The sequence below is a fragment of the Brachyhypopomus gauderio genome, chromosome 19 (assembly GCF_052324685.1).
Source record: "Brachyhypopomus gauderio isolate BG-103 chromosome 19, BGAUD_0.2, whole genome shotgun sequence".
Classification (NCBI taxonomy): domain Eukaryota; kingdom Metazoa; phylum Chordata; class Actinopteri; order Gymnotiformes; family Hypopomidae; genus Brachyhypopomus; species Brachyhypopomus gauderio.
Genome location: NC_135229.1, coordinates 6,895,325 through 6,907,218, shown reverse-complemented (window position 1 = coordinate 6,907,218; position 11,894 = coordinate 6,895,325). Strand labels below are relative to the sequence as shown.

Here is an 11,894-nt window from a genome sequence, read left to right as displayed (position 1 = left end):
GATATGAACCCAAACGCAAAATGCTGCGCTATAGCGCCACCATCAGGCCAATTTGGGTGTCTGTACTTTAGCACGGTCCCGCAAACAGACTACACCATGCTGCCAAGTTTGGTCTCCCTGGGCCTTACGGTCTAGGCTGCAGTATGCGTTTTATCCGGAGAAAAATAATAATAAGAAAAAAGAAAAATCCGAGCAATTACAATAGGGTTCCCACACTATGTGTGTGAACCCTAAAAAAAAGAAGAAAAATTCGAGCAATTACAATAGGTTTCCCACACTACGTGTGTGAACCCTAATAAGAAAAATACCAGCAATTACAATAGGGTTCCCACACTATGTGTGTGTGAACCCTAAAAACCCTAACAATTACATAGGGTTCCCACACTATGTGTGTGTGAACCCTAATAAAAGGGCGTTACGTTGTTGCAACAGCGACGTCCTGGCGCTCCGCTGCCGTTTCTTCTGGCTCCCCAAGCGTGGTGTCGCCTGCTGTGAAATCTAAAACCCAACAAGGTTATGAAACAGGCGCCATTTTGGCTCAACTGCGTCGCGTCGTGCGGGAATCCCACGCCAGTCCTGCGTAGGCTGAGCCAAAATGTCCCACCCTGCCGCAGATCATAGTAACCTTTCCTAGTAAACCTTGGGGGAGGGATATGCGAGGGTTGTCGCGCAATTACTTCTTTCCGACTTCTGGGGAAGACTAAAATATGGCCTAGCTGGTTCTGGATATTTTGCACATGTCATTTCCATCTTCGGTTGTTTGTGTTAGCCGAAGTATGTTGCATGATATTAAAGGAGTTTCATGGCGGTGACGATGTGAGCGAAGATGGGGATTCCAGCGGTGAGTTAGCCAACAACCATGAAACGGCACCAATGTGTTTTGTTTGCTTGAGATATCTCACATGTAACGATTCTCGGTTATTTAGCGGCGATCTTCATCAACTCGGTGGCTAGTTAACTGGTTTTGCTTGGCTGTTGCGTTTTGTTGTGCAAAATGCAGTAGGTGTGGGGGTAAAAAAAAAGAATTGATTACAACTGCTGGGACTATGGCAGACTCCAAAGTGGGATTATTAATTCGAGCCAAAGGCGTATTAGGTCCACACTTTTACACCGACAGGTTAGTAATCTCCAGCTCCAGAGCGACTGCAAAGCTTTCGAAATAGATTTAGCTAGATATGTTTGTTTGTTTGTTTTTTTTGCAAACGCCAAACTGGAAATGCGGCGCTCATGCGCCACTTCCACAGCCAAAGTTGTGAAGCTGCATTTGCGGTGTCGTTGGGCTGATCGTACCGCCAGCGGGGAAGAGCCGACTGTTCGCGATTGCAACACTAGCTACGTTAGATGGGTTATATTTGTCCGCCAGGTCGTGTTTTACAAACGTTTCTCTGTTCTCCTACGTTTCCCAGCGAAGTGGGATCTGCTGTAGTGAAATAACCGTCCACGCCTTTCCAGGTTACTGTGCCAGAATGGATTTCAGTGGTTACTGACAACATACTTTGAGCAGAATGAGAACTTTGTCGTTTAGTGTCACGGTGCTGAAGGACCTGGGATGGACCGTGGTTCTTTATACTGTTTTTTTTTTCATTTTTCATTAGGGTGGAAGAGTGTACCATCTGAGTCTGCAAGATTATTCACGTGCATGATGTAGATCAAATATATTTTCAGATGTGTACTGGGCCCTAGCAACAACAGGTAACTTGATCCTCCCAAGCCTTTGAGAGTTTGACCGTTCTTGTTCTTTTAACCCATGGTATTGAAAGAGGAGGCCAAAAACTTAACTTCTGTTTTTTGGCTGTTTATTATGCTAGCCCTTAACAATAAGTGCTTGAAGAGTAGCCCAGAAAAGACAGATACCCCTGTCTTATTTACAGCCTGTTGGCTTTGCCTTTTATATATCTAAACCACCTGTAATTTTAAATTATAATAGAACAGATGCTTGTTCTTAATGTTTGTTTTTAATGTTTTTTTGTTTGTTTTATTTTCTTGTTGAACAGACCAAAGTGTTAAAAAAAAGCATCGGTTATTTTGCTGAGCTGATCAAAGTGTTCTGAGTGCTTTCTTTCAAGGTCACAATGCTGCTTTTGTTGAATACTGGGCTGGATTGGAATTTGAGAATATACTGAATCTGAACCCTGTGCATATGTGTAAGATCATTACCATGAGCAGCAATGGCCATGTGTTTGAAGGGCACGGCATCTTCTATCTGAAAGAGGAAGTCCACTTTTCCTAGACTGCAGAGGCAGTGACATTGGACTTCCTGTCACCATTCCTGGCTCGGCAGCCCAAGGCTGATGGAGACTTGGGGGATAATGAACAATAACAGGAAGTGAGGTCATACTTGATGAAATGGGTGGGTTTCGGGTTACAGTGTTCCAGTTACAGTCTTAGACCATGTACAAGAATGCAGTACAAAAAGACAGTATCTTCAGAACACAATGCGGGAGCTTATGCTGTTTGTGAAAGATGAGCGTTTTGAACAAGCGTCTCCAATGTCACCGTCTAGCCTGTGGCCGTAGCTCAGGTATATTCCCCTTTTCTTAATCGTGTGCGAGACGCTATACTAGCATGTTTCTGTCACCCCATAGTTTATCCATGCTAACTACCGTTACCTTGATAAAACGGCACGTTTGTCCAGGTATGACTCGTGTAGTGCAGTACAGTGATCAGAAAGACGTACCGACATGGGTCACGCCACACAGGCTGGGGTTCTCGATCGTTCCCGTTTCACAGGGTTCGTCGAGAAAGGGCAGGGGTTCCTAACTGCCTGACCTTGACCCAGTCAACCCAAAATTAAACCTCGGGGGCCCCCTCCAAAAAATCTCAAAGGGGGAGGCCTGACTTTTGAGCAGCGTTCCAGGGGCCACCGATGGTCTATCTGCACGCTGAGTTAACCTGCCCCACCCCCTTGCTGCGAGCTCTCCACAGTGTACACAAACAGGCCTGCATTGCTGGTATCATGCCTGTGATGCCACCTACACTATGATTCATCAAAGGTATATGCAGTATGTTCACTCTTCAGCTGTGAGGAAATCTGTCTGGCTCGATCTGTATACGTCCTGGTGCTCGTCACTGAACTGGGGCTGCAGTGCATTAGTCCGACACAAGTCTCAGACTCGGGTGACTGCAAGAAACCGCCAGTTTGCCTCCGTCATATCATAATAATTTGTCATTGTTGTGTTTTTGTAAGTCCTGTAACCTGTTGTATCCTGAACAACTTTGACATAGGCGTAGAGTCCACTGTAGCTGAGGGGGTACATTTTAAAATTGCAATACTACTTTAATAGCCAGTTTACAAGTCTAAAAATATTCCAGTGTCGACTCTGACTAGCAATATATAATTTAAGAAATCTGCAGGATAATTAAATCTTAAACATGTGTGGTCTCTGTCGGGGGGCTGGTAAAAATAACCGGTCTTAACCAGTGGTGAATTCCTAGTGAGTTAGACAAAATAAAATGCAATATTAATATAATATCAACACTAATATAACACTCTGTTTGACTGTTTATAGACTTGCCAACCAATGTTGGGGGAAGGGGTTGTGGTGCTAGATATATATATGGATAGTGTATGAATTTAGATTATAGCAGGCTACTGGTTTCACATCTACATTTGCTGACCGGTTTTTGCCGAGTGGCCGTTTGAGCCAACTGCTTTAGCATAGCACAGCGCTCTTGGTTTTGATTTAGTTTAACTGAAAACAGCGAGTTGCTATTTGACTGTCACACCCCAACATTGAGCTCTGCAATTCAGGTTTCAGCAATGCTCCTTGCAAGTTGTAAACTGTTTGTTTTTGGGCGTGGCAGCGTCGGTTATTTAACGTAATACCAAGCGAAACTTGAGTTGACTCCAAACTGAGGCATTGTCTTAAGGCTCTTGGCCATGGATATCTATCATTTTAGCGCATTAGCTAATGCTAATTCTGATTTGCTTTTATTTGGTGGTTGTGTTTGTCGAGCAGTATGCCTTCATAAGAACGTACCCCTGAGAGAACATCACAGAACTCTCAGGGTCATTTGTTGCTTCTTGTCCCAGTGGGCTGTGTCCCAAACGGCGCACACTCACGTTCCCGAGGTCCACAAATGCTCGTGCATGTGAAGACTGCAAGGCTGTGGCGTGTCCCATTTCTTATTTTGACAATCAAAAGGGTGCTCACGAGGTTATCAGGTACACCATAGCCCCAGTGCATGGTTTTGAACCACCATGGCTCTGCACATTGTTGATGTCATGTTTGGATGTTGAGGAAGACCACGGGTCTTGGGCCGCCATTTGGGTCTGGTCTTGGGCTGGTAAATGGGTTGGTCCGCTACTTACCCAGGTAAATATGGTCTGGTCCGCTACCTCCTCTGTAAATATGATATGGTCCACTACCTCCTCTATGGTCTGATGTGCTACCTGCCCTGGCGAACGTGGTCTGGTCTGCGGCTTGTCTTGATGGTGCTCGACGCACTGGCCCCACTGGGTGTTCGTCATCCCAGTCTCACCATGTTCTCCTCCAGCTTTGCGTCTGCATCTCGAACTAACCACAAAATGTGCTGACTCTGCAGCTTTCTGAAGCCCCTGCTTGGCGGAATCGCTGCACTACAGTGTAGCGCTAGTTGGCCTTAAGCATGATGAGCGTTCTCTAATATTTGCTTTGTCTGCGACACTCCTGTCCATGACTGTGTGTGAAGAAGGCAGCGATTATCGGATTGGCTTACACACCCATTTTTGTGGTGTCGTAGGCACTTTTTAAAAATCAAACCAGAGTCCCAAGAACACGCTCCTATTTTAGCTTTGGAGGATGCAGCTGAGAAGAATCCATCATGTGCCATCTCCTGTCCATCAGGAACATACCACAGAACTCTCATTACACAAGTCAGTTAACGGAAGCCATTGCACTTGCACTCACCGGGCACTTCTTTTGACATTAGGTCTTAAAGGTTCATTCAATAGTACAGTACAGGTGTTGTGCATCTGAGCGATTTATCAGCCACCTTCAGCTCTGTGTATCACTGGTCAGTTTACAGCCACGGTGCCTTTGTTGACCCAAATCTTATCTGAGTGCCGGAAGGTTCTCAACACGGCGGTACTGACTGCCGTGAGTGAAAGTGGCCACTGATAAAGATCTGGAGGATCACTTCCACACATTGCGTGATGCACTGTACTTTCTAAGTACACCCACAAGGTTGTAAAGTAGTGAGAGGTAGGTGCATTTTAACATGCCCCTTTTGGGGGTTAAAATACATATTGGCAGTCATAATCCCCTGAACACTGTTTCACCGCATGGATCTCTTTGCTCGTACGCCCAACTCTGAGACTTCCTGTTTTGTTTTAGGTTCAGGCGTCCGGTGCCCGTGAGACTGGGTGAGACAGGGGCTCTCAGAGGAGCCTATGTGACATTTCTCTGGTACTGCTGAAGAGGACCGCTGTGCAGGTGAGAACCTGGGTCACCCATCTGAGTGCGTCACGGTTGTCAGCATGCAGGCCTGTGGCATTCTGAAAATGCACTGCGGTTTTCCTCAGTTAGTCATGAAGTAACATTTTCAGCCGGAGTCTCTGCTACAGCCACCTTTTGAGAGTTCCTCCATGGACTGTTTGGGTTTCATGCATGCTTGCACTCTTCATTGGGCCTGTCCCATGGAAACACACACACACACACACGTGCGCCATTTTGTGTGTGGTTGTTCCTTTTCCCTCTGGGTTTCTTTGACACTTCACTTCTTCCTTTCCAGGTTTGCGCTGCACTGGACAGGGCGGAGCCTGTTGACCCATGGAGAATTACTTCCAGGCCGAGGCCTTTAATCTGGACAAGGTGCTGGATGAGTTTGAGCAGAACGAAGGTTGGTGATCCTGTGCCTGTGATTATGCCCCCCGCAGGAGAAGCAGCGATTAGGGTTCAGTTGCCCCGCTCAGCCAGTACAACCCTAGCGATGGTTGGGTAGACAAGGACCTCAGCTGCTGTTGGGTTGGGTGTGTATAGGATCGGGGTGGTGGGGGGGGGGGGTTGTATATCGGAATGTTTTTCAGTGGAGACTCTGTAATGTAATGGGCAAAACAATCCAGTTGTACGAAGTTGAAGTTGTGAATATGAGTGGGGCTGGTTGGTGAAGCCGAGATTATGTTTAGCTTCATAAAGTGTGGCCACTGCGGGCGGGCTGGTTGCTGTTGCTGGCGGAAGCAGTCTACATCCTCAATGGGGCTAATTGAATTAGCTCTTCCCACAGGGCTCCTAAGTCTGATTTTCCTGGAGGCTTTTTAATTGGTGTCACATAGCCAAGTTCATGCAGTATACCCGGTAAAGAGTCATTTGCATGTGAATAGTACACAGTGTGATCGTCCACATATCTGATGGCAGTCTTTGCTGTCAGAGTGGGGCCTTCATTTGTGCATCCACGATGTTTGTGTAATAGTGAAGGGGAGTTTCGCCTCCCGCCCAACGCACACACAGACACTCGTGTGCTAACCCTCTTACCATTTCCACTGAGTATTAGAATTAATGCGTGTCCTTGTTGACATTGATCTCTGAAGATTAATAGAAGTGATGTAAAACTATCAAGCAGGCCAGTGAAAGGGGAAGAAAAATTGGTGTGAGTGTTGCTTCAGTGTCTCTGTCTGTGTCTGTGTGTGTGTCTTTGTCCATGTGTACGCGTGTGTGTGCTTGCTTTTCTTTTTAAGGGGAAAAGCCCGCCCACATTCCAATGCATTCATGTGTCAGCCTGACAGATGGATCCCAAGGCGAGCACCAAATTGGCCCACTTCTCGAGAAATTCCCAATCTCTTTTGACCTCGTTTCCCAATTTATCTGCCATTTGTTTCATCCTTCTCACCCATTTCTCAAAAACGGTTTTCCTGCCTCAACGCTAACGAGCTCCCTCATTGTCACTGTCATTTTCCTCAGATGAAACGGACACCCCCACGCTCTCGGATGCAAAATGGACTCAGATCCTCGCCCCGCCGGCTCACCTCCTCTCCCTGAACCCTGCTCTGACCCACACCGACCTCAGCCCGCGCGACAGCCCTCTGAACTTCAAGCCTCTGTTGGAACCTCCGACCTCTGGCGGCCCGTCTCTGGCTGAGGTCACGGTGCCAGATGTTAAGCACAACCTGGAGCTCCCGACGGAGGTCCGGAGTGATGATCGGCCAGCGGACGTCCACAGCCCGCCTCTTCTCCAGCCCAACATCGGCAAGCTGGTGAGCGCCGACGGCCAGGTGCTGGCCTCCCCTCCGTCCACCAGGGCGGTGCTCCAGAACAGCTGCTTGCCCAAGCCGAGCTGCAACGGTCTTGCCGAGGCATCGCAGGCCGATGATGACCCGGGTCCAGCTGCCGCGCGTTGGCCCGATGCCCTGGGAATGGGGACTAGAGACCAGGGGAAGGAACAGGGCGACGGGGCATGTTTCAATGACTCTCATTTCTCTTTTCCTGAGGAAGGACTTGGGGACGGGGAAGCTTGCTTAGAGAATGGCCCCTCGTCAGCTGAGGTGGAGGCCGCGAAGGCGAGCAGGAGCGACATCGGTGAATCCGTTAGCTCGGAGGAAAGCGGAACGGGGGACTGTAATCCCGCGCTTCCTGAAGGGAATGACTCTGAGGTAGTGGAGGCGGTTTTGCCAGAGATCTGTACCGTCGCCTCCGAGGTGGCGGCAGACCAAGAGTGCGGCGTGGATCCGTTTCGAAACGGCAGGTCGCTCGAGAGCGAGGAGGACGGCCGGGTCGCGCACCAGAAGGTGAAAGAAGTGGAGAATCGCGAAGATTCCGTAGCTGAATTGCCGCAGGTGGAGACGGCCCAGCCCAATGGCCTGGTTGAGGATCGAAATGGAGGAGGGCACGACCCGCCCGTGGCTCCATCAAAGGAGGACTCCGTGACCGAGGAGAAGGAGATGGAGGAGAGTAAGCAGGAGTGCTGTGAGTCAGGCGGCGGAGGTAAACTCAACAATGGGTGCCTGCAGTTGGGCAGCGTGCCGTACGGCGGTGCCCGGCCCAAGCAACCCCTCGGCCTGAAGCTCCAGATCCCCCGGCCCCTCTCGGGCCAGGTCCAGAACGAGCTGGGCTCCTCAGGAAGGAACAAGAACCTGCAGGCCCAGTGCAGGGCAGGTGGCGACCCCGAGTTACCCTGTGGGGCGACGGACTCTGGGGCAGGGAGTTTGAACATGGACAGCGGGGACGCTTCCTCAGGCCTTCACGTCCCATTGGAGAATCCTGACAATGACCTCCAGGCAGGCCAGCAGGGGGCGCTGTCCAGGAAGCCTCTCAGCTCCCTGGGGGAGGTGGCTCCTGTGTGGGTGCCAGACTCCCAGGCGCCCATCTGCATGAAGTGTGAGGTCAAGTTCACCTTCACCAAAAGAAGACATCACTGTCGGGCCTGCGGCAAGGTAAGCTCCTTTGACCTGAAATGTGTTGTGTGTGTGTGTGTGGTTTTATTTATTTATTTTTATTTTTTTTATAAAATAGTAGCACCTGGTAGCTATGGTAACAGGAGCTGGTTTGTAAAAAAAAAAAAAAAAGTAGTCCGTTCTCTTTGAGTGTTTTTTTCTGTTTTGGCTGTGTTAATTGTGACATCCCAAGAACTGCAAAGTGGTAGAATGGAGAGGAATTCAGAGGATGTGTAAGGTAATTGCTGCACCGTTCAGGTCCCAGGAAACCGCCCAAGGGCTTCTCGGGGAGCAGAGCCTGCTGACAGCACACATTAAAATAGCTCCTCGGCTGCCGGTCCGCGTCGTAATTTCCCCCGGCGATAAACAAACAGTCTTTGGCCCTGTCAGGGTTGCAGGCAGAGACCAAAAAGGTGATGACCAGAAAGAGACAAGGGTACGCAGCCGTCTCCGCGGAGACTGTAAAGGGCACGGAGCTCGTTGGTGCGGGGAGCTGCTAAATGGAGAGAATTCCTCTCTCTGTTTCGCACAGACCTCATTTCAGCTTTCACGTCATCCGTACGTTTGACTAGACACACGTGCACCACATGGAGTGTAGAGGAGGGAGGTTTGACATGCCAGTTATAGAAAGAAAAATCTTGACGTGTGTGTGTATATGTATGTGTGCAGGTGTTTTGTGCTGCGTGTTGTAGTCTCAAGTGCAGGTTGATGTACATGGACAGGAAGGAGGCGCGGGTCTGTGTGACCTGTCACCAAGCTCTCCTGAATGGTGAGTGATCTTAAATAGGTTCTGGATTGTTGGCAGGTCTGCCTAGATGCCAAACCTGCTTAATCTTGGAAGCCAAAGAAGCGTTTGCCTCTTGAAAACCATTCTGGATCCACATCGCCATTGTCATTTTACGTGTACTTATCACTTAAATTACTTAAATCTGGATTTTTTTCGTAGTTGTACCAACATTTTTAATAATTATAGTGTTCTAAAACCCAATTGTAATGTACATTGAATTGCTAGTTTCTTAGGTACTTTTATAACCAATGGGCTATCAATTCTTTTTAGATTCAGTGGGACTAGAAGTTACTAAAAATAAAGATGAATCCTTACATGAAGTGTCATTTGGCACCTGAACTGTAATCTTAAAAGAATCATTGTCATCCTATGAAACATTTTACAATTACTGTTATTAATCATACACCAGACTAATACTTCATATACTAGGAGCAACAATAGAGTATTTGGGGCCTTCTGGAAGTCTCTAGATGCCAAAGCCTCAATCGGACATCTCAGTGCAGTACTTGTCTAGAAGAGTTTGGTGCCATTAGTCTTGGGCACTGCGCTATTTCACATCTATGTCACTGCTTGCTTCATATGCGCTTATGTAAGGACTTCTCTCCTGGACAAGCGCTAGGCCCAATTCCTGCTTCAAGTGGGAGTTGGGTGGAACATTTGATCACTTCTTCAACCTCTGTGATTTCCGCCCTTCCTTCCGCTCAGCTCCGTCGTGGGAGAACTCCGCAGGCAGCTGCACCCAGAGCCCAAACCCCAACAACCCGGCAGAATACTGCTCCACCATCCCCCCTCTGCAGCAGGCCCAGGCGTCTGGGGCCCTCAGCTCACCACCACCCACCGTAATGGTGCCCGTCGGGGTGCTCAAGCAGCCGGGCATGGATGGTAAAGCACCACCTTTTCCTAAAATTGGTCACAAATGTGGATAACGGTATTGAAACTAGTGAGGACTGGCTAGAATGGTATCGCTTGCGTATGGTTTGCATACTAACTGACCTACAGTAGATTACATTAGCAAAATCAAGTTTGATATTCTCAAATGAACTAATTAGGCTTTTGGGATTTATTTAATTTTTTTTACAGGATTCAGAATCCAATAGATTAGCTCCAGGTTTGTGTGTCAGACAGTCTGTGCGTTGCCATTGTTGCTGAACAGCGATTTCTCCTCTGCTAGGTACTCTCTCTCGGGAGCAGAGGCGGGTGTGGTTCGCTGATGGCATTCTACCGAATGGAGAGACTGCAGATTCCCCTAAAGGACCCGCTCCAGACCCCAGCCCCTCCCAGCCCCTTGCCGTCTCCCAGTACTCCGGCAAATCCCAGTCCGCTGGCACTCAGGAGGTAGGCATGACCTCCGCTCTGGCCTCACGACCAAGAGCAGAAGGCGTCTGACTGCGAGCGCGGTCCGTTCCGCGATCCGTTCCTTTCGTTTTTTTGAGGTGTTTGCTCTGCCCTGGTTTGTGGTTCTGAATTATGGCTTTTGTCCCCTGTGCCCCGCCGTAGGCCGTCTCGGCCCCCGGAGCTCAGACGGGCAGCCCCGTGGGCAGCTCCGTCAGCCTGATCCCAGACGACGGCCTTCCTCCCATCCTCATCTCCACGGGCGTCAAAGGAGGTATGGGAGGCCACATCACAGGTGCTTGCCCATCCTCACCAACTCCGCTGCCTCCACTCCGCATGCTCGCACACGCACGTCCGCGTCGGACGCTCGACACCCCTCCCCCGCCATCCCGTGAACGCGCACGCCATCGGTCCGTGTGCCTGCTCGTAAATGTTGCATGGCCGCAGCAGGGGTCTCCCCAGCCTGGCTGGGGGGGGGGGGGGGGCCTCCCGTTCCTGTGGGGCGCCACGCCCTGCTCTAACCCTCCGCTGCCCTCCCTCCCTCAGACTACGCCGTGGAGGAGAGGCCGTCCGAGATCCAGCTCCTGCAGCAGCTCGAGGAGGGCGGGACGGACCCGCTCGTGTTCGTCCTCAATGCAAACCTGCTCGCCATGGTCAAACTGGTCAATTGTGAGTGGACCCGTCGGGTTACGGCCAGGTCTCGGATTAGTTCACTCTGTAACCAGTTACGCTCCGTTGTCTTTTAAACCCTCTCTCCGTTCTTGGTGACACCACCCCCCACCTGCAGATGTAAACAGGAAGTGCTGGTACGTGACGACGAAGGGCATGCATGCTGTGGGCCAGGCGGAAGTGGTGGTGCTCCTGCAGTGTCTCCCTGATGAGAAGAGCATCCCCAAAGACATCTTCACTCACTTTGTGCAGCTCTACCAGGAGGCCCTCGCAGGTAAGACCAGCGCGGAAATCCATGCGTCTCATCACGACGACAGGAGAACGGAGTTGGCAAGCTCAGTACACGCACACGTCTACCGGGTAGCGTAGTACGTAATCGCCAGGACAACCACGCCACGAAATCCGTGCAACTCCACGCATGCTGATAAAACGGCGCAGACGAGATCACTCGTGCGCGGTTGTCGTGACAATGCTCCAGCAAGAGGCGAAACGACCTCCGCCCACGCAGCTCGGCGGGGGGTCCGTGCGACGATGACGGCTGTCGTCTGCGGGAATGCGCAACACCCAGAAAACACCCGGCCGGGGAAGAATGTCTCCTGTCTATACGCGTTCAGCAGTCGAGTTTGCCGAGTCTAGCGGAGCCTTCCTGCAGTACGACATTTCTGTCGGGTTTGAATGTGCCAGTTTGAAGTGCCGCTTCAGCAGTGTTTACAAATAGCGCTGCCTTAAATCTCCCCCAGAGTGCTAAGTTTAAACAAC

At 50.0% G+C, this 11,894-nt stretch overlaps 1 protein-coding gene across 5 annotated transcripts in view; it reads left to right on the top strand.

Moving 5' to 3' along the window:
- The first annotated feature begins 550 nt into the window (after positions 1 to 550).
- The window catches only part of zfyve9a (zinc finger, FYVE domain containing 9a), a 19,539-nt gene continuing 8,195 nt past the window's right edge, over positions 551 to 11,894 (top strand). Inside the window, exons 1-11 of one of the 5 annotated variants that reach the window (XM_076981703.1) lie at positions 552 to 841; positions 1,596 to 1,692; positions 5,316 to 5,414; positions 5,713 to 5,820; positions 6,879 to 8,347; positions 9,017 to 9,116; positions 9,840 to 10,016; positions 10,306 to 10,469; positions 10,632 to 10,761; positions 11,013 to 11,135; positions 11,254 to 11,409. In XM_076981703.1, the coding sequence (XP_076837818.1) occupies positions 5,751 to 5,820; positions 6,879 to 8,347; positions 9,017 to 9,116; positions 9,840 to 10,016; positions 10,306 to 10,469; positions 10,632 to 10,761; positions 11,013 to 11,135; positions 11,254 to 11,409 (2,389 nt within the window). In that variant the 5' untranslated portion in view covers positions 552 to 841; positions 1,596 to 1,692; positions 5,316 to 5,414; positions 5,713 to 5,750. Of the gene's footprint in view, positions 842 to 1,595; positions 1,693 to 1,741; positions 5,184 to 5,315; positions 5,415 to 5,712; positions 5,821 to 6,878; positions 8,348 to 9,016; positions 9,117 to 9,839; positions 10,017 to 10,305; positions 10,470 to 10,631; positions 10,762 to 11,012; positions 11,136 to 11,253; positions 11,410 to 11,894 lie in introns of those variants that run through there. The other 4 variants (XM_076981706.1, XM_076981702.1, XM_076981704.1 and 1 more) reach the window with 4 other exon arrangements.